This window comes from Zalophus californianus, chromosome 8, assembly GCF_009762305.2.
Source record: "Zalophus californianus isolate mZalCal1 chromosome 8, mZalCal1.pri.v2, whole genome shotgun sequence".
Lineage (NCBI taxonomy): Eukaryota > Metazoa > Chordata > Mammalia > Carnivora > Otariidae > Zalophus > Zalophus californianus.
In genome coordinates, this window is record NC_045602.1 from 124,150,756 (window position 1) to 124,175,324 (window position 24,569).

Genomic DNA, 24,569 nt, shown 5'->3' on the forward strand with positions numbered 1-24,569 from the left:
CACATTCCGACCTAGTGAATCAGAAACTCGGGCTGGGCCCAGCATGCTGTGTCATGTTCGAGACCCACTGAACCGGTGAACTCTCGTTCAGCCTCCAGGACTCGGCTCAGACGGCCTCTCCTGAGGGCGGCCTTTGCCAACATCTCCCTGCCTGACTGGGTGAAGTGCCCCCCTGAGCTCCCAAAGCCCCTGCTCAAGCCACACAGAACTGACGCTGTGCACAATTTAATCATAACCGTGAGACAAGAGCCAAGAGTTATCAAGAGCTCACTGTGGACTGGGCCATGTGCTCCCCACCTGACATGCAATGGACCCACCCCCCAAAAGTAAGTATTATTCTTACTCTCATTTTACAGATCAGAAAACCGAGGTTTACAGAAGTTAAAGAACTTAACAAGGTCGCTGAGCTGGTTAGCAGCGGAGTCAGGACGTGAATATGTGCCTCACTCCTTGATAGGTTGTCTCCATGACTCTCGGCTCCTCTAGATTCTGGACCCAGAATCCAGGTTTTATAAGCAGAGCCCAGCACAGTGCCTGACATGTGGGCAGCACTCAATGCCAGACTGAAAGTGATGAGCAAGAGCAGCGGGGCTTTTTGCCTCCTCATCCACAGAGACCTCTCCCTTCGCTAAGCTTCATCAGCTCACCTGTCAGCCCTGTGTGCAGCCTGGGGTGGGTCCAGTCCGCAACCGGCAGCCTCTGATGCCCCCACCACCATCTCAGCATGAGTCCCCTGGTGTCGCTCCCAAGCTTCTCACCCAAGCTTTCACCATACCCGCCCCCTAGTTGCTTGAACTCAGGGGCATTTGTGAAGCCACTTGGGCACCTCAGTTTTCCAGCAACCAAACAAAAAGAAAAATGGTCCAACCCAGGCCTGCCCTCACCCTGTGCCACCCGTCCCCTCCCGGGCTGGCCCTACCTGGCTGGTAGAAGTCCGGAGCCAGCTCCCTGGCCAAAGTGCGGGCAATGTTGGACTCCTGGTTGGCAGCGAGGGCGGCCTGTTCCGCTGCCTCAGCTTTGGCCTTGGCGTGGCTTGTCCTGAAGAGACAACGTGGTAGAGACTCAGGATCCCTCCAGAAAACCAGACCTCTGCCCACCAAAGACACGCCGGACACAGCTTTCATTCACTCAGGCTGCCAATGAAGACGTATTGAACCCTGTGGGCCAGACTGCTGTGCATTCCCTAGACCATTCCCTCTTCCTTCCGGCACACAGATGGACTACATTGCCCTTGCAGTCAGTGTGGTCAGGTGACTGAGTCCTGGCCAGTGCACTGTGGGAAGACATGATGTATGCTGTTTCCAGGCCTGGCCCATTAAAACCTCCTGTGTGATCCTCTACACCCTCTCCTTTCCCCCTGTTGCTGGTTGAACGGAGGGAAGGCCAACACCCCAGAATGGGGAACTGAACTTCTTTTGTGTCACGGACCCCTTTGGCATCTGGTGACACTTATGGACCCCTTCTCAGAATGATATTTTAAAGTGCATAAAATACATAGGATTACAAAGGGATGCAATTATATTGACACACTGTTTCCAAAATATTACAGGAACGAATCTGTAATAGAATGCATTTTCTTCATTAACACATTGAACAAAATATCTAGCAAGTGAACTAACCACAATAATTTTAAAGTACAGATTAGCAGAAAGGGTATTTCAAAGATATCCACAATAGGGGCGCCTAGCTGGCTCAGGTGGGGGAGCGTGCAGCTCTTGATCTTGGGGTTGTGAGTTTGGGCCCCATGTTGGTTGTGGAGATTACTGAAAAAAAAATAAGATTTTTATAAAAAAAGATATCTGCAACAATAATAATGTGACATGAAAGTATGTAATTTCCACTGGTGACAAAGTCACAGATGCTTCTAATACTACTATGGTTTATTGCCTACCTCCATAACTGAAGCAAATGCTAAATTTCAGTAATAGGTTAGTAAAAACAAGATAGTTTTTCCATCTGTTGAAGACACTTTGGGTGCCCTGCCCAGGACACTTCGCTGGGCAAATGCACCCACCCCTAGCTCCTGTATAGGCTGCTAATGCTCACTGCTATCCCAGAGAACGGCACCCACAGAAGCCACGCCCCCACTCCAGCCAAGCAGCCCACACCTAATGCCTGATGACACCCACCAGTCCCCCTCTTGCCCCAGGAAGAGCCAGCTCCGTGGTACAAGTCAGGCTCCAGAACCCCGACCGTGGGGCCAGGCTGAAGCAGGACTGCAGGTAAGATCACACCCCTGCTCGGTGACTTCCCGGCCCTACCCTGCTTCTGTCACTCTCCTTCTCTCCCGAGAGTGTCCCCTCAAAAAAATCATCTGAGCAAGAATCCCCACCTCAGGGCGCCTGGGTCGCTCAGTTGGTTAAGCATCTGCCCTCGGCTCAGGTCATGATCCCGGGGTCCTGCTCCCTGCTTAGCAGGGAGTCTGCTTCTCCCTCTCCCTCTGCCTCTCCCCCAACTTGTGCTCTCTCTGTCTCAAATAAATAAATAAAATCTTAAATAAAAAAAAATCCCCACCTCAGGCTCAGCTAACCTAAAACAGCATCCAAGTTCACAGACTCCCTGAATTCTATCCACAGAACCCCCTGTGGACACAGAAACACAGCGTCAGGAACCTAGGTCCAGAAATTACTGCGTAGTGCAAAGTTCCCACACTGGAATGTGGAACATTTAGGCATTACATTTAAGCACTCAATGTGGAACATTTAAGCAAACCTTACATGTTTGCGGTGTTAAGCACCTGAGATTTGGGGGATGTTTGTTTCAGCTGTTAGTCCAGCCAGGAGCGCCTACTAAAATAATAGCCCTGTTACGAATGGGCCAGGCACCGTTCTAAAGGAATCATGCAGATTATCTCATGCACTCATCATCATGCCTTAGGAAAGCTGGTGCCCTGACTATTCTCCTGATTTTGTAGGAAAAAAACAAAACAAAACTGAGGCACAGACGGGTGAAATAATTTGCCCTGGGTCTCAGGGTCCATAAGGGCAGAACCTAGGACTTTGAACCCAGGCAGGAGGACTCCAGAGTTTGTGAGCTTGAACACGACTCTGGAAAGGTGCCACCCTTGGCCAGGAGCTGAGGACAGAGACTCCCGTGGGTAAGACAAACCCCGTCCCTGTCCTCACTGTCAAGTGAGGGTGAAAGGTGGTAAACAAACAACAGAACATTTTTAATAAAAGGTGATTAAATAAAAGGTCCTCAATTGCAATTGTGAGAAGTGCCATGAAGGAAGAGTTGAGAAGGCAGTGACCACGTAGAGCAGGAAGACAACACAGGTCAGTGGCAGGGTGCGGTCAGGGAAGGTTTCTTTGAGAATGTGACAGTTAAGTTGACATGAAGACAAACAGGAGTTAGGCCCATAACAGGAGACGTGGGGACAGCAAGGCAGGGAGAGGAGAGAGAGTTAAGAGTTCAGTGCCTTTGGGGAACTGAAAGGTCAACTCAGGGTCCACACTGCAGATGAGTTAATTCCTCAGGGAGTTGATGTGTGTCTTTGTATCTCAGTCTCCAGCATATAGAATTGGGCCTGAAATAAGGGAGAGAGCTTTTATTAAGCTCCTTCCACAGGAGAGGCCCTTTACCTACGTTATCCCCTTCAATCCTCAGAACAGCCTGGGAGGTGGTTCTTCCTGGTCATCCTTCACACATGGGGAAACTGAGGCTCAGAGAGGTATCTCCTCAAGGATGAAAAATGACAGTTAACACTTACAAAGCATTTACTACTTGCCACGGGCTTTACAGAAATGAACTCATTTGATTCCCCCAATAATGCTGGGTAGCAGATGTTGGTACCACCATCCCTCTTTACAGACGAGAAATGCAGGGCACAAGGTTTTAAGGAATTAACGCAAACTTACACAGTCAGCAAGCGGCAGAGCGAGATTTCAAACCAAGGCCTTCTTGGCTCCAGAGTCTGTGCCTTGAACCAAAGGCTATACCCTCAATAATGAGCAGTGGAGTTCAGATCCAGAACTGTCTGCTTCCCAAGCCCTGCCCTCTACAATGCCACCTTGCCACAATTATGGTTAATGAAGGAAAGAAGACACAAACGTGGGGCGCCTGGCTGGCTTAGTCAGTAAAGCATGGGACTCTTGATCTCAGAGTCATGAGTTCAAGCCCCACACTGGGTGCAGAGTTTACTTAAAAAAAAAAAAAGAATACGTAAATAAGCTCGCGCACGCACACAGGTATAAGGAGCGGGGCAGAACAGCGACTAGTCCAGAGCCCAGCTTTGGATTCCAACTTTGGCTCTGCCAAGGCTGGCGCTAGGGTGAGCTATGAACAAAATTTAAATAAAGCCTGGATCAGACCCTGCCCTTTTGCATGACCTTGCTCGCATCACCCTAGTCCCAACCCCACAGCGACTCTAGGACTGTGGCTGAGTGGCTCTGCCTCTCTGTGGCCCGGTTTCTTCATCTGAACAATGGAGGTCGTAATTCTCCCCTCTTGGAGCGGCGGTGAAAACTAACAATTTAAGAGGCAGTGTATGAAAGTGTTTAGGCCAGGATGGGACTGAGTGGAGGTGGTGGTGACGGTGGTGATGGTAGTGACGGTGGTGGAGGAGGTGGTGGTGGAGGAGGTGGTGGTGGTGGTAATGGTGGTGATGGTGGTGGTAGTGATGGTGGTGGAGGAGGTAGGGGTAGTAGAGGAGGTGATGGTGGAGGAGGTGATGGTGGTGGTGGTGAGTGGAGGTGACGGTGGTCGTGGAGGAGGAGGTGGTGGGTGTAGGTGATGGTGGTGGAGGAGGAGGTGGTGGGTGTAGGTGATGGTGAAGGAGGTGATGGTGGAGGAGGAGGTGGTGAGTGGAGGTGATGGTGGTGGTGGAGGAGGTGGTGGAGGAGGAGGTGGTGGTGGTGGAGGAGGAGGTGGTGGAGGAAGTGAATGGTGGTGGAGGAGGAGGTGGTGGGTGGAGGAGGTGGTGGTGGTGGAGGAGGTGGTGGTGGTGGTGGAGGAGGTGGTGGTGGTGATGGTAGTGGAGGAGGAGGTGGTGAGAGGAGGGGATGGTGGTGGAGGAGGAGGTGGTGGTGGTGATGGTGGTGGAGGAGGAGGTGGTGAGTGGAGGTGATGGTGGTTGAGGAGGAGGTGGTGGTGGTGGAGGAGGAGGTGGTGAGTGGAGGTGATGATGGTGGAGGAGGAGGTGGTGAGAGGAGGGGATGGTGGTGGAGGAGGAGGTGGTGGAGGAGGAGGTGGTGAGTGGAGGAGGAGGTGGTGGAGGAGGAGGTGGTGAGTGGAGGTGATGGTGGTGGAGGAGGAGGTGGTGAGTGGAGGTGATGGTGGTGGAGGAGGAGAAGGAGGAAGATGAGGTTTATGACATCAAGACGGAGTGTGGTACGTACGTATTATATTTGCCTGTACACAGATGCGTGTGACTCAAAGTGCTACACTTTCCAGAAACAGTTCCCTGGAAACCTGAAACCCCAGGTTGGGGGGAGGAGGGAAAGGGCTGGGCAAACCTTCAAAGGGGGAAAATAGCCTTTTTTGGTAACACAAGCTGGATGGAACTTGCTTGTTTCCTGGTGCCCTGGGAAGTTTGTTGCAGGACTCTTCCTAAGGCCAGAGCGACAGCCTGCACACAGAGCCCCAGAAGAATTGGGGGGTCAACCATGGGCACCCCCCGGCCCAGAGCAGCCAGAACAGGGGTGAAGCAAGGGGAGGCCACACAGCCCAAGGCAATGAGGGCTGCTATGTTCAAAGGAAGCCCACTCCCCTTCCCTGTGTCCATCAGTCAGGCCGATGGAACCCCTTATCAGCGCTCCCCCACGTCTCTGGTCTCAGAAATGGCTCCCAGCCTTGGAGCCAGGCACCCCAGTGTCCTCCCGCACCCTCCTCCTGATCTCCTTGCAGCAGCCAAGGCCATGACTCACCAGGTCCCTTCTATTCCTGCTATAGCTCCAGCATCTGCGGCCTCTCCCTCCTTCCGTCACTGCTACTCCAAGCCCCTGACGTGTTCCCTACAACTGATCCCAGTGGGCAGGCACTGGCTTTGTCCGGTTGTCCAGCGGCCTCAACTCTTGCTTAAAATCTTTGCAAGGCTTCCTACCACACTCAAATCAAGCCCAGGGCACTTAACACAGCCTTCCAGGCTCTCCGGATCCTCGGGCTGGGGCGTCCTGATGGGTGTATCACCAGCGGCCTTCAGGGCGCAGCCCGGGGCAGCTCACATGGTGAGGGCGGGCCCCACCCCCCCACCCCGCCCCCCCCACCCCCGTGTTGCCCAGAGGCTCTCCTAGGCCAGGGCCACTCACAGTGTGGCCCATCACCCTCCTGGGAGCTCGTCGGAAATGCAGGTTCTCAGGCTCCAGCCCAACCGGAGTCAGACTCTAGGGGAGGAGCCCAGGAATCTGTGTGTTATAAGCCCTCCCGAGGCTCCCACCCTCCCTGCAGTTTGAGAAGCTCGTGCTAGCAGACAGAGAAACCAGCTCTATGTTGGGCAGCTCCCAGCCTGCCCAACTCCCAGAGGAGCTTGGAGTGTTTCTCCTCAAGCACCAGGATCCCTCTCTGAGTTCAGGTCCTGCTAGGGAAATGCTCCCTGTGTCCTGGCTGAAGCCTCTGGGGGAGGGTCCCCTAGGATGGCTCTGACCTTCAGGAAAGGAAAGCAGCAGAAACTGGGGCAGTGGGAGGGGCAAGGAGCAGTCACTCTTCTTGATTTCATTTGGATTATCTTTGTCAGCAGGGTTAAAAATAAGGCTGGTGGTTCTGGGCTAGGGGCAGGGTGATAACACAGAGAGAACCACTTCTGAGAGCATCCCCCTACCCCAGCCTCTTTCCCCCACCCCCAGGCCCCTAACTCCTGCTTCCAGTGGGGGGGGGCGTGGCCCCTAACTCCTGCTTCTGGAGGGGGGGGGGGCGTGCTGCCCGGCCCCCTCCACCAGACATTGATGGCTTCACGGGCCAAAGGGGATACCCGCTGGACTTACCCCTGACTCCATACCTTCACTCGGGCTGTTCCCCCACCTGGAACACTCCTTCCCCTCTGTCCACCCTCCCAGTCTTAAAGGGCCAGCTCAAGACCCACTTCTACATATTGATTCATTCATTTAATACAACTTTCTGGAGAGCCTACTGTGTGCTAGGCACTGTTCTGAGTACTGTGGGTACCACAGCAAACCAAGCAACCAAAAGCCCCTTGCAGAGCTCACGTTCTAGTGCAGGGGGTGGGAACTGCAGTAGCAGGCCAAATCTCACCCACTGCTCCCTGCTCTATTGCGTGAGCTAAGACTGGGTTATGTATTTTTGAGTGGCTGAATGAAAAAAAAAAGTAATATTTTCTGACACATGAAAATTACATGAAATTCAGATTTCAGTGTCCATATAAATAAAGTTTTATTGGAACCCAGCCACACCCATTTGTTGACACATTGATTAGAGTTAGTAGTTGCCGCACAGACTGTGTGACCTGCAAGGCCAAAGATATTTACCATCTGGTCTTTTACAGAAACAGTTTGCTGACCCCTGTTTTAATGCATTCACTCAATAACTGTCTCTTCTACTACTACTATTAAAACAATATTAATCTGTTATTTGTCGAGTTCTTTGTGCCCAGCTCTGTGTCACCTTAACACAAATGACCTCAGAGAAGTGCAGTCCCTTTTTCAAGGTCACACAGCTAGAAAAGTGAATCGGCCCAAGCTCTTACCCATTACACCAGGCTGTCACCCTCTTCCCACTGACTCTGGGCCAAGTCCTCCATGTGCTGAGACCAGGGATGGCGATGATTAGGACCCCGCAGCCACCCAAGGAACTCACAGCCTAACTGAAGCCCTGCCGAGTCAACCACACCCCATCCCTGAAAACCGATGATGAACAGCGGCACAGGGCAAAGCCTCAAAACTGCTTGGTAGAGCATCCAAGAGGGGGAAATTATAGCTGGGTAGCTTGGGCGTGGGGTCCTAGCTCTGCCCCTTACACCGTTCGGCAAGTCTGAGCCCCCTGAACCCCGATCTCCTCATCTGTAACATGGGGGTAATAACAGCACCTACCAGAGAAATGATGTAATGAATGACCAGTCATCTGGCCCTTGGAGCAGGGGCCAGGACACAGGAAGTGCATGTAGTGCTTGTTAATAAAATAAATAAGCACACTTTTTTGGAGAAGACTAAAAATCCTGGATGGACTACATGCCACTGATTTGTTAAATAAAAATTAAAACGATTTTTTCATTTTTAAAATGAAAACAAAAATCTTCAGAACAAGAAACCCATGCTGTGTGTGGAGGACAGAGGCGGATAATGAGAGTCCCCAGCTCAAACCTCTGCTAGCCTCTCTGGAGGCCGCAGAGGTGGCTGACAGGGACCATGCTGCCAAATGTCTTCCTGCGGTGGGGGTTGCTTCAGATGCCACTGCCCTGCCCTCTCCCAAAATAGCCCCTCGCCCACAGCTCTGGCTGGCCGTGGCCATTTCCTCCAGAACAATCATGGTCAGTGATCACGAGCAGGAACCACAGCTGGGCTGTTCAGACTGCCCCCCCACCCCCGCCGAGAGCTCCCTGGAAGAAAGCCCCCCACCCCCCAAGCATGTAGGCAAGGGCACAGTCAGGAAGTCCTGACTGATGGGGGAACCTCCTCCTGACCCCACCCCACCCCCCCAGGACTTCATGTGGCAAACAGGGCTAACTAAGCACCTGCTGGGAAGCCCCTCCCCAGAGGGGTTAAGGGCAGACACTCAAGTCCAAATAAAAGCCCCACCACATTCGACGTATCTGACCTCTCCTCCCTGGTCTCAGTTTCCTCAACTGTGAAATGGGGATAATAATACTTCACTATGCTACTGAGAGTCTGAAATGAGCATTTAACAAATACTAGCTTTCATTATCATGGTTTTTGTTACTATTATAACAATGCTGACCAGCAATTCCCTTTGGAATTCTATGGCCTGCCCACAAATTGGGATATAAATATGTGTTCTTGTAGAAGGACACGTCATCTGAACCCTGTCTCAAGGTCCACCCATGTTGTAGCACGTGTGCGTCCTTCATTCCTCCCTACTGCCAGGCATAGTCCACCGTGTGCAGAAACCAGACTGAGCTCACCTGTGCCTCAGTTGGTGGAAGTTTGGGTTGTTTCCACCACTTGGTTGCTATGGACATTTGTGCACAAGTTTTTGTGTAGTTGTATGTTTTCATTTCTCTTGGGTGCACACCTAGGAGTAGAATTTCTGGGTCATATGGTAACTCCACGTTCCAGGTGAGGAACTGCCAGGCTGGGTCCAAAGTGCCTGCACCATTTGACATCCTCCCTGTAGCATATGAAGGCTCCTGTTTCCCCATTAGACCCACCTTTTAAATTTTATTCCTACTAGTGGTTTGTGAGGTGCCATCCCAATATGGTTTTGATTTGCATTTCTCAGATGGCTAATGATATTGAGCATCGATTCATGGGCTTCATGGCCATCTGTATATCTTTTGAGGAGAAATGTCTATTTGGATCCTTTGTCTTTTTTAAATTCGGTTTTTGTATTTTTATCATTGAGTTGTAAAAGTTCTTTATATATTCTAGATATAAGTTGCTTATCAGATATGTAGCCAATCACGTATTGCAAATATTTTCCATCTTGTGGGTTGCCTTTTCACTTTCTTGAAAGTGCCCTTTGAAGCATAAAGGTCTTTAAGTTTAGTAAGTCCAGCATATCTGTTTTTTTTTTTCCTTTTGTTGCTCATGCTTTTGGTGTCAGATCCGAGAAGGCTTTGCCTGACCTATGGTCACAAAGGTTTACTTCTGTATTTTCCTCTAAGTCTCCTAGTTTTAGTACCTACATGGAGATCTGTAAGTGTTGCTTCTAATAAGAAAAAAATGAGAAATAACCTAAGGGTTCATGCCGCCCTGTGAGGTAGGCACTACCACCATTGTACAAACGAGGAAACTGAGTCACAGCTTAAGTCATGTGCCCATTATTACCATAATGAACGCGGAGCCAGACATGGAAGGAAGTAGAATCTGGTAGGAGAGATGAGACAAGATGAAAGGTCCTGAGATCAGAACAAACAGAAGGCTACAGAGTAGCAGTAAGCCCATCTGGTGGTTTACCTGTTCATAATTTGTCTTTGGTTATTTTTTATAGCATATATTATAAAATATAGAGTGTAAAATGATATGGCTTCATTGTAGAAAAGTTTTGAAAATAAGCAGGTTTCTTTTTTTAAAAAAGAAAAAATGCTATTAATGTTTTGGTGTTTTGAGGTGGTCAGGAGCACAGCTGTATGGTTATGGATGACTTAATGGGATCTCTGTGCTTTGATTTTTCCACCTGTAAAATGGGGACATGAGTAGCCCCACCCTCACTGGGTGGTTGGGATTATAGAGTGCATTACTGTAGTAAAGCATTTGGAACAGGCTCTATGCAAGAGTTTGAAAAATTTCGATAAAGTGGTTTTGTTCTAGTTGAAGTAGGGGGCTGTGCCACATCCTCAGGCCCTAGAGAACCTCCCCACCTTGGAAACCCAGCCTGAAATCCCCAGGCCATGGAGGTGACCTCTTCCATATCACATTTCATAGCGACCTTTCTCCCCTTCTTAAAGAAGAGCCTCCAGCCCTGCTGGAAAGTCTCCTCTACATGTGAGCAGGTGTGCGAGACCTCCCCGCTCCCCGGCCAAAAAGGCAGAGGCAAAGTAGTAAGAGTTCCTGTTTACTGAGTGCTAATTATGTGCCAGACACTTGACCTATGCGGTCGGCTGAATAATGACCCCAAAGATATCCCAGTCCTAATCTCTGGAACCTGTGAATGTGAATTTATATGGCAAAAGGAGCTTTGCAGATGTGATTAAGGATCTTGAGATGCGGGGATTATCCTGGATTATCCAGGGAGGCCCTAAATGTGATCACGTGTGTCCTTATAAAAGGAGGCAGAGGGAGATGGGAGCATCTCCCCAGAAGGGGAGGTGATGACAGAAGAAGAGTCTAGTGAGGTGTGATGTGAAAACAGAGAGGGGCAGGGGCGGCTACTAGAGGCTGAAAAGCCAGGGAATGGGATTCGCCCCTGGAGCCTCCAGAAGGAAGCTCTGGACCTTGGCTGTAGTGTGGAGAGACTGATTTCAGACTTCCGACCTCCAGAAGCATAAAAGAATAAACCCATGTTGTCTTAAGGCCCCACGTTTGTGGAAGTTTGTTATGGCAGCAACTGGGAACTAAGACAACTTGTGTGATCTCATCTCATCCTCAAGGCAACTCACTTTACGGGGGAAGAAACGCAGGCTCAGAAAATCATTTGCCCAAGGCTCATAGCTGGTGAGTGCCAGAGCCAGCTGGAACATGCTTCCAGGGCCTTCTGGCAGCAATGCCTTTGCTGACCCATGCGTCCCCTGTGCTGCCTCAGTTCACGCCCACTTTCCAGAAGGGTCCAGTGGCTGCCACCCAGCCTCTTCCCGCAGGGATGGTGTGAGCCCTGCCGTCTGAGAGGGCCCAGGGCTAGTGGTTACGAGCAGTGATAACCCTACTTCCCCAAAGAAAGGCTGGTCTGTCGGGGCCTGAGAACTGCCCGGCTGATTACATATGACTGAAGACTGGCCGCACTTCGGTGACTAGCGCCATGACAGGGCGGGTACCTCAGGCCTCGCACCCCTTCCCCACACAGGACTGCCCTGCAGTCCCACCTGGAGACTAGTCACCAGCAGGGAGGCCTCTTCCGCATGGGTTGGCAGAGAACTTCAGAACCGCACAGAGAAGTTTCCTTTTTAAAAGGTTTATACCAAGTTTGAAAATCACGTTTTAGAAACTATGAAAACACTCACATTAAAGCAACAGCGTTGTGACTCCACTGAGCTTCCGTGGACACAACCCCCCTTCAGCAGGGCTCTGAACACAACAAACATTCCATGTTGAGGGACAGTGCTCAAGAGCCTGGAACCCGAAGCCACACCAGCTGGGTCTGAATCCCCGAGTCATACACTAGGCTGTGTGACCTGGGAAAATTGCTTCACTTCTCTGTTCTGAATGACAAGCGTGGCAGGCAGATTTCTCACACAGCTGCTGGTATCCACACCCTGGTGCCATCCCCTCCCCTCGTGCGTGGGCTGGACTTAGGCTTCTAAATAAAAGAACGTGGGAAAGGTGATGGCATATCATTTCCACGCTTCACTTATCAAAGACAGTGACTTTTCTCCTGCGAGCAGTTTCTCTTGCTGGCTTTGATGGGGAGGTACACATAGCAAGGACCTGAGGGCAGCCTCCGGCCAATGGTAGTGAAGAACTGAGGCCCTCAGTCCAAAGGCCCGCAAGAACAGGTCTATCTACGGTATTGTGATTTATAAGAAATACAGCTGCCCTTGAACAACGTGCAGAGGTTAGGTGCGCCAACCCCCCTCACAGTCAAAAATCCAAGTATAACTCTGATTCCCCACAAATTTAACTACTAATAGCTCATGTTGATTGGAAGCCTTACTCATAACATAAACAGCTGATCAACACCTATTTTGTATATGTACTATATACCATATTCTTACAATAAAGTAAGCTAGAGAAAAGGAAAGGTTATTAAAATCGTGAGAAAAAGAAAACACATTTACAGTACTATGGTGTATCTATTGAAAAAAATCCATGGGGTGCCTGGGTGGCTCAGTCGTTAAGCGTCTGCCTTTGGCTCAGGTCATGATCCCAGGGTCCTGGGATTGAGTCCCACATGGGGCTCCCTGCTCGGCGGGAAGCCTGCTTCTCCCTCTCCCACTCCCCCTGCTTGTGTTCCCTCTCTTGCTGTCTCTCTCTCTGTCAAATAAATATTTTTTAAAAAAGAAAAAAATCCATATATTTAAGTGGACCCATGTAGTTCAAACACATGTTATTCAGGGGCCAACTGTACATATTTAGTCATTCAGATGACCAAAATATATGTTTCATATATACTTGGTCTTTGTCTTTGGTTCCTGTCTTGCGGTTTCCGAAACTCTTGGAATTTCCTGATAAGAGCAATAGGAGCATCTTTTGTTAGAATATTTGGGCTCTTGTCCCCAGTTCCTGAAATCACTTCAGAGCCATAAAAACGAAATGGGTGTCTTGATATTCATAACAAACCCCTTTCCAACACAACTGAGTTTATGATAATGAGGTGACTTTGGGAAAGCCCCTAAGGATGGAGGCTGGTTGCCAGGGGAACCGACCAAGAAGGGAAGGTTGGAACTCTCAGTCCCACCCCATGATTTCAGGGGAAGGAAGAGGGGCTGGAGGTTAAATCAATCACCAATGGCCGATGGTTTAATCAATCATGCAGATATGACAAAACCTCCATACAAACCCAAAAGGACAGTGTTTGGAGAGCTTCCCGGTTGGTGAATAGGTGAAGGTCCAGGAAAAGTGTCACACTTAGAGAGGGCACAGAAGCTGTGCGCCCTTCACCCTATCTTGTCCTACACAGCTCTTCCATGTAGCTGCTTCTGAGTTAGATCCTTTTATAAACAACTAATCATCTAGTAATAAGGAAATGGTTTCTCTGAGTTTGGTGAGCCACTCTAGCAAATTAATTGGACTCAGGGGGGTTGTTGGAACCTTCTCTCTACAGCTGGTCAGTCAGGAGCTCAGGTGACACTCTGGACTTGCAAATGGCACTGGGGGACCTCTTGTAGGACTGAACCCCTAACTCGTGGGATCTGATGCTATCTCCCAGTAGATAATGTCAGAATTGAGTTGAATTTTCAGACTTCCAGCTGGTGTTGGTGAACTGTTTGGGGCCTTGGGGGAGAACCACAACCCCTCTCCCCCGCCACATGTTGAAATTGGGTGGGGAGACCGCTTACCGCCTCCTAGCCTTGTTATGAGAATTCAGAGTTCCTATACAGAGCAGCGGCTCACAGAGTGAGTACTAGGGGAGTGTTAGCTTCCACTACTACAGATTTTTCACTGAAATAATTCTCTGTATTTCTGTATGTTTGCATTCATCATTTCAAATTGCTCTGCGTTTTCCTTTAGAAATTTGGCATTGACATTTTTTTCTATGCCAGTGATCCCTCTTTGGGGCATCTGGCCGACAGGCTCAAAATGCCGCATGTCCAAACGCATTTATGGCAACATGGTTTGTAATCGCAAGACTGGAGACAACCCCAAAGATAGCAGTGGGGAACTGGTTAACTAAGTTATGGTATGGCCAGTTGAAGAACTTGATGCAGCCAGTACTAAGAATGAGATAGATCTTTAGAACAGAGTGAATCCTGATATGCCAAGTTAAAGAGCAAGGTGTAAATTACTGGATATTGTATGCAACACTCATGTAGACAAACAAGTGTGTTTGCTCCTCTGTATATGGGCTATTTCTGGAAGGATAGGTATGAAATTGGTCATACAGGCTGCCTACTGAGATGGAAACTAGATGACTGGGGAGGAGGTGGAAAGGAGGAAGACATCCACACATACCCCCTCTGAGCTGTATGCCTCATCTCCGCCCCCTGCCCCAGCACATCATCCTCCACCCTGCTCCGTGCCCTGGGAGACTGTCCTCCACGGTCTGCATCCACAGTGCCCTTGCTCTCTGGCTCCCAGCTGGCTCTGGCCCATGGGGGCACCAGCCAAGAACTGGAGGATGGAGCGGTCAGGGTATTTATTCCCTGTCCCTCTTCCAGAGGGCTCTCTCCTCCACAGCTTGCACCCACGGACTCTAGTATAATACCACTTCCTCCCCTGGTCCTTCAGACCCAGGACACTAATGGCTTCCCATCATCGCTGGCCCTGGGTAGCTCAACATCCCTTGTTAGTTTGCTGCCCACAGGGTACCAACTCCCAGTTAGAAGATGAGTAAATCCATTCTGGGGACCTAACATACAGCACGGTGATTACAAGTAAGTATACTGTATTACATACTTAAAAGGTACAAAGAGGGCGCCTGGGTGGCTCAGTTGGTTAAGCGACTGCCTTCGCCTCAGGTCATGATCTTGGAGTCCCGGGATCGAGTCCCGCATCGGGCTCCCTGTTCGGCGGGGAGTCTGCTTCTCCCTCTGACCCTCCCCCCTCTCATGTTCTCTTTGTCTCATTCTTTCTCTCTCAAATAAATGAATGAAATCTTTAAAAAAAAAAAGGTACAAAGAGAATAGGTCTTAAATATTAACACCACAAAGAACTGGTAATCATTTTGTAATATATAAGTGAGTTATATCAACACATTGTACAGAGTGTTATGTGTCAATTACAGCTCAATAAATTTGGGGAGGAAAACCCAGTAGCTTCATGAAACTGTCTGCAGTTGAATTCTCTGAATATACCCCTTCATGCCAGGACTCTGATTTGTACAACCCTTTTAGATCTTTCCAATGTGCATACAGTATGCCTATTCCAAGATAAGCAAATAAATACATTTTTAACAATCTAACATCTATGAGTGCTAGGACTTTTAAAGGTACGATTTAATTTATTCCCAGAAACAAACCTAAGGGCTAGTACTATTATGTCCACTAAACAGACAGGGAGCGCCACATAGCCAGGAAGTGCTCTAGACCCCAGGTTGGCCCGATTCCCAAGCCTGTGTCAGCCATGCAGGATGAGCCCTAGTGGGTATTCCAGTCTCCCCTGCGTACCCTGCAGGAAGAGAGCAAGGACCAAGACCAAGTTTCCTGAGCTGGTCCTGCCCTATCTGATGTTCTCCAGTGCCTTCTTGGAACTGGAAGACTGACTAAGATGTATGCGGCAGAGTGATACTAAACATATGGAGCCACTGCTATAAGGGGTGGGCGCCGACCAGCGGAAGCGGCGTGCCAGGTGGTTAACTGTATAGTTGCCGGGTCCTGGAGAAGTCCGTCTCCTGGGCAAGAGGCCAGGTGTACAGGGCAGTAAAGGGAGGTGGGGAGCACGTAGGGAGCTCGGGGCAGCTGCTGGTTACAAACTGGTATAAACCAGAATATTTAAAAACTTTAACAACTGGCATGGGATGTTCCTGGAGTGTCCAGCTGGATACTAACCCTGAAAGTAAGTTTTCCTTCTTATACCCCACCTACTTCAGAAAGCCTTCCCCAGAGATTACCCTCAGTAAATGTGATCTTGACCCTCTGCGGAAGCCTCCTCAGTGTCTTTCCCAAGCCTGGAGGATAACATAGAAAGGCATTATTACTCTATGCATATGACCTCATGATCTAGCCCCTGCCACCCCTCGGGTCTTAAAGCAAACCAGCCCTCCAGACGGGCAGAAATTTCCAGGTCCCCACATGTGCCCTACTATTTCCACCACTGGGGCTTGTACCCAGGCTGCTTCTATTCCTGAGAACACTTGCTCCCCCCTTCATCCTTCTTCTCTGCATCTGGCGAACTCCTACTCATCCTTCAGGACCCTTCCTCAGGAAAGCTTACCCTGAATGTCAGCTCTCTGCTCATGCAGTCCCCTGCACTTAGCTGCTAGGTCACTTTATCTTCCTCCAATCAGCCTGTGAGCCCCCCAAAGGGGGCAGAAGCCTCACTGTTGTGTTCCTACCACAGCAGAAGCAGGCATGTAGCAGGCGCTCAGTAAGTACGCATCAGGTAAATGTGTCTTACGGATTACATATTTGACTGAGACTCACACAGCTGGAAGGACCCTCAGAAAGCATCTCTTCTCATTTAATAACAATACAGTAAGCAGATGGAGGAACTGAGGCCCAGAGAGGCCTATGTGACCCTTTTCAACAATTGAAAATTAATCATGGTGATTGTTACCTCGGGTGCAGACATGTTAGAAGGGTCACTTACTATGTGACAGGCTCTGGTCTAAGTGCTCACACATATCACACCACTAAACATGAACAACTGGATGGGAAATACTTTATTATTATTCTCTTCGGTGTACAGATGAGAAAACTGGGACTCTGGACATTTCAGGAACTTGCTCAGGGGCACACAGCCGGCAAGGGATGGGAATGCTGACAGTCTGGCTCCAGGACCTGTGTTTCTCCAACGCTCCACTCTGCTGCCACTCCCTAGTGTGGCCACAGGCTCCTCGAGGGATGGCAGCAGCGACCAGCCCAGACCTGGGCACACAGTAGGTGCTCACAGAAACCTTGGGCAATCAAGCTGACATAAGGGCAAGATCGCATATAGGTATTAACAGAGGGGAAAACCCAGACCCCGTCCCCTCTCTTGCTCTGGGAATCTGAAAGGCTTCAGACAGGCTGGGAATGGCTCCCTCCAGAGGGCATGATCATCACGGCGCTCCAGCAGGGGACAGAGCCTGCTGGGAAATGGCGCCACCTTTTGTTCACTCTACTTGGGTCCAATCCAGCCAGGAGGATGCTGAATCCCCTGAGACGGATCATCATCACCACATTACTAACAGACAATACATGTTGAGCACCAACTGTGTGCTTACCACAATGCTAAGACACCTGCATGTGTTACTCCACCTAAGCCTCACGATATTCCCCGAGGTAGGTATCACTATCGATTCCTGTTTTACTGGTGAGAACACTGGAGATGGAAAGGTTGTATAATGGATCCTAACTCACACAGTCAATAAAGGGGGAAAGCCAGGAATCCCAGTGTGGCCGGCACCAAAATAAGAAAGAAGGTGGGAACATTAGTTAGTGTTGGAATCAGAGAACCTGGCTTCGAACCCCCGCAACCCCTCTTCCAAGTTTCATGACCTTTGCCAAATCACAGAACCTTTGTAAATCTCAGTCTTACCACCTATAAAATGGGTTAATAATGGCACTTAGCCACCACTAGAATTACTGTAAGGATCAAGGGGACTGTGACATGGGAAGTGTATATTCACTCAATCGTAACAAGTATTTACTAAGCACCAACTGTGTGCCAGGTCCTGCGCTAGATCTGGAGTATGGCCATGAGTAGGAGAAATTCCCCACCTGGAGCTTACAGACTGGCCTAGCCCAGTGCTCCATGCATAGTAGGTATCCATGAACCGTAACTGCTGTTTTGGGGATTATTACTTAGAGAGTGATTTTTCTCCCCAAGGGTTGGACTTCTCACCGGGATTGCCTGCCCAAGAGCCCACTGACTTGGCTCCAGGAGTGCTCTGCACACCACCCCCCAACCCTGTGTGGTGAGCCAGCCAGCAATAGCATCGCACAGGCCCGAGTCAGCAGACCTCTCCTGCCTAAATAAGGACAAGGCGCCCAGGAGAGCTTTCTGTGAGCCTGAGGAATGTGACAGCTGAGGCCTCCCTGCCCAGCACCCTCCCCCACCTCCGGCCCCTCCCCAGGTGGGGCTCGGGCTATGGCATTCCAGCTTTTTCCAGAGCAGCCCCCAGTGTCCCCAACACCCCCCTCATCCTACTCCAGGCTGCTCTGAAAACTGATAAGGAGCCTCGGGAAGGAATTCCAGGCAGCTACAACTGTTCCTGAGGCCTGGCATCTCTGCCACCACAAGGATGAGGAGGAGGGAGGGGCCAAACCCAGCCCTAGAGAATCACATCCCTTGGTTCAAAAAGCATTTCCAGAGATTTTATTTGGTCCAGGCGCTGTGCCAGGCTCCAGAGGGGAATCTGACCCTGTAGCTGTCTTCCTGTGACAAAACTGTGTCACAGCGGTCCTGACTGGGATAAGTCTATGGGGTGGCGCAGGGGTAACACATCCAGCCCAGAGATGGGATCAGGGAAGATATCTTAGAAAAGTTTGTGCTCACGCAGTAGTTGAGTGGAAACATTCTGGCCACCGATGACCCGGGATCAAAACCTAGCTCTGCTTCTTCCAAACTGTGTGACCTTGAGCAAACTCCTTTATTGCTCTGTGCCTCAGTTTCCCCATCTGTGGAAAGGGTGAATAATAACACCAGCCTCATAGAGCGGGGAGGGTGACACGTGCGGGTATGTGCAAAGCACTTAGAGCAGTGAGAGGAGTCGTGTCCTCAGGCTTTGTTTCGGGTGACTGGAGAGCTTATCCAAACCAGGGAAGCTGAGGGTGAAGGGGAGGCTGCTAATCATTGTATCTAGCATGAACCAGGGCTGGCCCAGGCACTCCAGGCTGTGTGATAGTTCCAGGCTTGGCCACACACCAAGGCGCCAACTGAGGCTGAAGATTGGCAACTGTGTCTGTCACTCTGTGAGCCCTGCAGCACTGAGCACCATACCCAGCACACCGTAGGTGCACACAAGGGCTGCCGAGATTTAACAGATCTGCCTTCACATTTCCCAGGAAGAAAAAATCACCCATACAATGAAGGCATTTAAAACCGAGACTTCATTCAGAATCCAAAGAAAAATCAAGGATTTCTAAGAACTGTTTATTGAGCTTTTCATGTGGGTCCATGCCCGGGCCCTGGGGTGGTGGAGTAAAGGGGGAAGGGAAAGAGGTGTCTCAAGGGAGCAAAATAAAGCAGCAAAGGATTCCATTCCTGGTGGCCAACCGCAGTTGGCCAGACAAGGAGGATGGATCTGGAGACAAGACCAGAGATAGAGAACAAAGGCTGTCAGGGAGGAGTCAGGTTGCAGGTGGCCTGAGGGATGTGTTCACGGGAACAGATCCACTGTGGAGAGGGCGCACTGGGAAGGGCATAGGGATCTGCCTGAGCAACGGCAGAGAGGTTGGGCCGGAAGGGGGCCTGCGGGGGGGGGGGGAGGGCATGTGGCGATGGCTAAGAACCAGGTCCTGGGACCGGACGCCAGGGTCCAAGTCCCATCTTCACCCTCTACACACGGGCTGACTTTTGGCAACTCCTGCAACTCTACTTCACCTCACTTCCTGCAGCAATAAAAGGGAGCTAACTACACCTTTGCCCTTCAGGCTTGCCGGAAACCGAATGAGATAGCGCCTGGGAGATTCCACTCAGTAGGTGGCATGTTGCAAATATGGAAGCAAGCTCCACAAAGAAGGGATTTTTGTGTGTTTTGTTCATTACTGAATCCCCAGCACCTAGAATAGGGCCAGGCCCAGAGTAGGTGCTTCATAGCACTTTGTCGAACAAATAAACGGCCGCTGTTACTACGATTACCATCCTCATTACTATGCAGCGGTAGGCCTGCCCCGCCGGGGTGGAGGAAGATGAAGGAGCCTTGTGTACAGAGGGGGAAACAGGCACGGCCAGGTGAGGGGGTGTGCCTGCCGTCACACGGCCAGCAAGTCACAGAGCAGGAACTGCCTCCCCGAAGGGGCTCTTCAACCCCACCTGTTCTACCCGTCTCTCTGCCCGCCTTCTGGAAGCATTTCTGGGGTGCCTCCTGAGTGCAGGCCTCCAACAATGCAACAGGGATACAAAGAGCAGAGCCCCGGCCTTAAGAAGCTTCCAGACTAGTAGAGAAGACTGACAGGAAAACATTCCACTTTGGAGTTTTCAGGCTTCTAGACTCGGGAGCCACGAAGAAACAAGGAGCTGACAACAGCCGGGCTACTGCTACACGGTGAGTGAGATGCGGGATCAAGCCCTGGGTTAGTTGTGCGCGGGAGATGCTTAGCCACGCTCTCGCTCCAGAGAGCCAACCTTGTCACCGCTCTTCCCGGCTCTGCACTCAGGGACAGCACTTCGGTAGCAGGAAATGGGCCACAGTGGTGGTGGTTACACCACAGAGGTTGGCAGACTCAAGGAAGCGGGTTCCCCACCTCCCCCCACCACCCGCCCCTCCAAGAGCTACTTCATCCACATGCGACTTCTCGGATTTGACATGAACTATAAAAAAGTTAACTGAGCAGATTTAGACCCTTGCAGTTCACCTCCTCCCCCGGACAATTTCTGTGACCCCCCTTTGAAAAACAGATTACTAGCTTTCTTGACAAAAAGCTCTTGAAATCTGTCATCCCTGACTACGGATCCCCCACCTATTGCAGGACAATTCAAGGAGGGGCGTCTTTGTATGAAAGGAAACCTGCAATCTGCTCTATGAAGGAGGTGGGGGAGCGGAAGAGGACCCCTCCAGGCTGTGGACAGGTGTCCTCTCTTCTCCCTGAGTGTAGTCATTGGGAAATGACAAAGTCTTATTTTCAACTCTGAGGCTGTCGTCTTAATCTCCACATCCTTGTGAGCTGGTCCATCAGAGAAGACAGGAAAGAAATCAGAAAAGGCTGTTCTGAATAGAGGGAACTGCAGGAACCAAGGCACATGAGCTGTTAAGACTAACACACACACACACACACACACACACACACACACACACACACACACACACACACACACACACACACACACACACACACAGTTTAAGAAACTGAGAAAAGTTCAGCCTGACAATGTCAATGTCATGAGTGAAGACCTAGGACGGAGGCAGATGATAAAGGACCTTGAATGCTATGGTCACTATGCATGGCTGAGACCAGTTAGCAGTTCGTCAAACCAGTTACTTCTTCCTGGGCACACACCTGCCTGGATTGTTCCCCAGCCTCCCTTGCAGGAAGGTGTGGCCCTGGGACTGGACTCTGGCCAATGGAAATTTAGAGGACATGATGAGCCCTCATTCCTGGCCTGGCCAATAAAAACTACCCACCTGCATTTATTCTGGGTGTTTTCCCTTTTCACTGGCTTGATGCAGAAGAGCATGACGACCTTGGAAGCTGAGTGTTGAAGATGGCAGAGCCATAAGATGGAAGGAGGCTGGGCCTCCGAATCGCTTGAGAGAGCATTGCCCACCAATGAGGGCACTGATTTTGAACTTTACATAGTGGGAAGTAATTTTAGGCTTGGTCTGTTCTACAGCTGCGTGTGTGTGTGTATCCTACAAACATGTGAAGGAATGGCAGAAGTTGAGGCTGGTCCTGTGCCCCTCCTGTCCATCTGGGTGGTTCCTATTCCAGTGCTCCTCCAGCAAGCCTCAGCTGTGAGGTAAACCATTTGCCACATGAGGACAGAGCAAGAGGAAGGCATCTGCTCTTAGACAAGATTCAAGAAGGCACCTGTTCATCTGAATGCCCATCCTTTCTTAAGAGCCCCTCAGGCCCACTGAGACGTCAGTCACTGACAAGCATTTAGTGAGTGCCTACTGTGTGCAAGGTTGTCTTAACTTGGGTGCATCTCACCCAGAACTCCACAGAACCTAGTTCCTAGAGCACAGACCCTTCGAAATCGGCTTTCCCCCTCTATTTCTCTGAGGTTCTGGGAAGACGGAGAGGAGAAATCCGTCTCTTTAGGCCAATGTTTGTAACTGTGGAATACTTAGCACTTGGGACCAAAATGACAGGTGATACCAGGACATTCATCAGATAACACTGTTCTTTTATTTTTTTTAAGATTTTATTCATTTGACAGAGAGAGAGAGAGAGGGAGAGAGAGTGCCCACACAAGTTGGCAGAGCTTTAGGCAGAAGGAAAGAGAGTAGCAGACTCCCTGCTGAGCAGAGCGCCAATGTGGGGCTCAATCCCATCACGACCAGATGTTTAACCAACTGAGCCACCCAGGCGCCCCAACACTGTTCTTTTAAAATTAAAATTCAACCATCCTGATTTCATCAATGAGAAAGTCTCCTTTGGGGCTTATATGTTTTTAATGAGTCTCTTTTATTCCATTGTTTAGCAGAGAGAGAGCAGCAAGCAGCCTTGATCTGAGTTTTTCATGAGCGACAATCTGAGGGATGGTTTAATGATGTTTTTTTTTTTTCTTGTGTGTGTATGTGCCTTTTTTTCCCCCTAACTTTTTATCTGACACTGGATTTCTATTTACAGTAATGATGTAAAAAGTTCCTTTATAAAAATAAATGTAAGTTTAAGTTAGAAATATTTTTAAGATAGTAAAGAGATAAATAACCCAGGCGGTACGTGGATACAGCATGGCTTAGGAAGGTACATCAGCGACTGGCATTTGGGAAACCCTGCCTCAGCCCATGCTGCCGCATCTCTGTGCCTCTGACCATGGTGGTCCCTCTGCCGGCTCTTCCATGCTGATCTCATCGGGCTGCCGTGGCCTCGGGTGGGGCTGAAATCATCTCCCAAAGGAGCTGTGGCAACAAAAGCTGCACGTGGCAGCTGCATGTGGCTGGGGCGTGGGAAAGATCATGCAAGGAGACGAAGCTGGGTCGGCTATTTTTCCCAAGGACAAGTAAAGGAGAGCTCAGTGCTCCAGGAAACAGAGACCCCCAGAGGCAGGGACTTGCCCAAGGTCATTCAGCACGGCAGTGGCGGAGGCCTCTCGCTCTCGTTTCACGTGGATGGGAAGATAAAATGGGACAAGCACTACAGACAGCCTTTGATCTAGTCATTGCCCCTTGGGGACCTTATCCTAGAGATATACTAGCCCACGGATGAAAGGATGAGTGTCCAGCTTTATTTAACATACCAAAATTCTGGAAACTACCCTAATGATCATGTTCAGGCAAGAGGGTCCTGATTCAATAAATTATGATCCAGCTATATAATGGAATACGATGCAGGTGTTAAAAAAAAAAAGCTGATAAATGTCTTTACTGGGGAAGATATGGAAAGATCTCCAATGCAGACACAGCAGAGAAGAAAGCAAAGTTCAGAATAGTATGTGTAATATGCTACCTTTTGTGTAAGAAAGAGAAAATAGGAATCCAAGTAGGCATTTGCTTGTGGTAGGTGGAACTGTATGAAACTGCCATTTTGTAGGTCGGACACGGTCAATTTCCTGGGATGCACCTTCATATATACACAGCGTAACTGGAAGGAAAGGAAAGAAATTGCAAACAACAGTTGCCCATGGGGTATGGAGGTGTCCTCATTGGAGGACACGGAGGGGAGGCGGACTCTACATTTTTATAATGGTGGGGTTCTGAACCATAGGAATGTGTAACCTATTTAAAAAAAATAAAGGAAGAAATAATTTGGGCTCCAGGATGGCTTTTCTGCTGCACGAGGAGCCCAGCAGGGCTGCCCCAGGTTAGCCTCTGACAAATCCCCTAATGGAGGACCCGATCTAAGGTCTGACCCTCTACCAGGTGGGTCTGGCCAGGCTTCTGGCAAGGCTGCAGCAAGTCCTATAGAGTAGAGTTTAGGCAGCAGGCTTCCGTGACCTTGGGGTAACACCCCCCTTCCAGGTAGGGCTGCCTGAGCCAGGGCTGATGGGAACAGCGCTCAGCAGTAATGTGATAGCCCCCACAAGGGATGTGGTTTGGCCAAAGGTGGCTCCAGAGACGGATCCCTCTGCACCCCTCCTTCCCATCTGCGGTGCCACTCCACACCCCTTCTCGAGACGTCAAGAGAGAGGTTCTCCCCGGAGTGACTGCTGGAACTGTGGAAACACCTTGGCAATCCCAGCTGGTGGAAAAGCGGAGCAGACCCTCGAAAGCGGAGGCCAGAGGAAGGGCCTGCATCAGCTTAGGTCGGAGAAGAACCGTGGGGTGGTTAAGACAGTTTTTAAGGAGCAGGCATTGCTAGTTCCTCACCAAATATCCGTTTTCTCCATCTTCCCCACTCACAGAAGGCTTATCTTGTTTAGGAAAACAACATGTTTGGCTAAAAATATTCATCTTCCCAGACCCCTTGCATGCAGGGAAGGCCAAGGGATCCATCCTGGAGAGTAAAATGTAAATCTCTGGGGTGGGCTTCACACCCCCATGAAGGGAAACTGTTGTTTTGTGGCCTCTGCCCTGGGATGAAGACGTGAAGCTAGGGGTGCGGTGGCTGTCTTGGAGAATGACAGAGACCACACTTGCAGGAGAGCAGGAGGGAAAGACAGCTTGGAGATGGGTCCCTGCAGGCATCCTGGGGCTGCTGCAACAGCCTGGCACTGCCTCCCTGATCTTCCGTGAGGTCCGCCCAGGGGTTAAGACACTAGAGGCAGGTTCTGTCGCCTGCAGCT

At 50.1% G+C, this 24,569-nt stretch overlaps 1 protein-coding gene across 3 annotated transcripts in view; it reads right to left on the bottom strand.

The window, feature by feature from the left end:
• JPH2 (junctophilin 2) overlaps window positions 1-24,569 on the bottom strand; it is a 67,478-nt gene that overhangs the window by 6,813 nt on the left and 36,096 nt on the right. For 2 of the 3 annotated variants that reach the window (XM_027624159.2, XM_035729050.1), the window contains one exon: window positions 920-1,038. In XM_027624159.2, the coding sequence (XP_027479960.1) occupies window positions 920-1,038 (119 nt within the window). Of the gene's footprint in view, window positions 1-919; window positions 1,039-22,071; window positions 23,429-24,569 lie in introns of those variants that run through there. The other variant, XM_027624160.2, reaches the window with a different exon arrangement.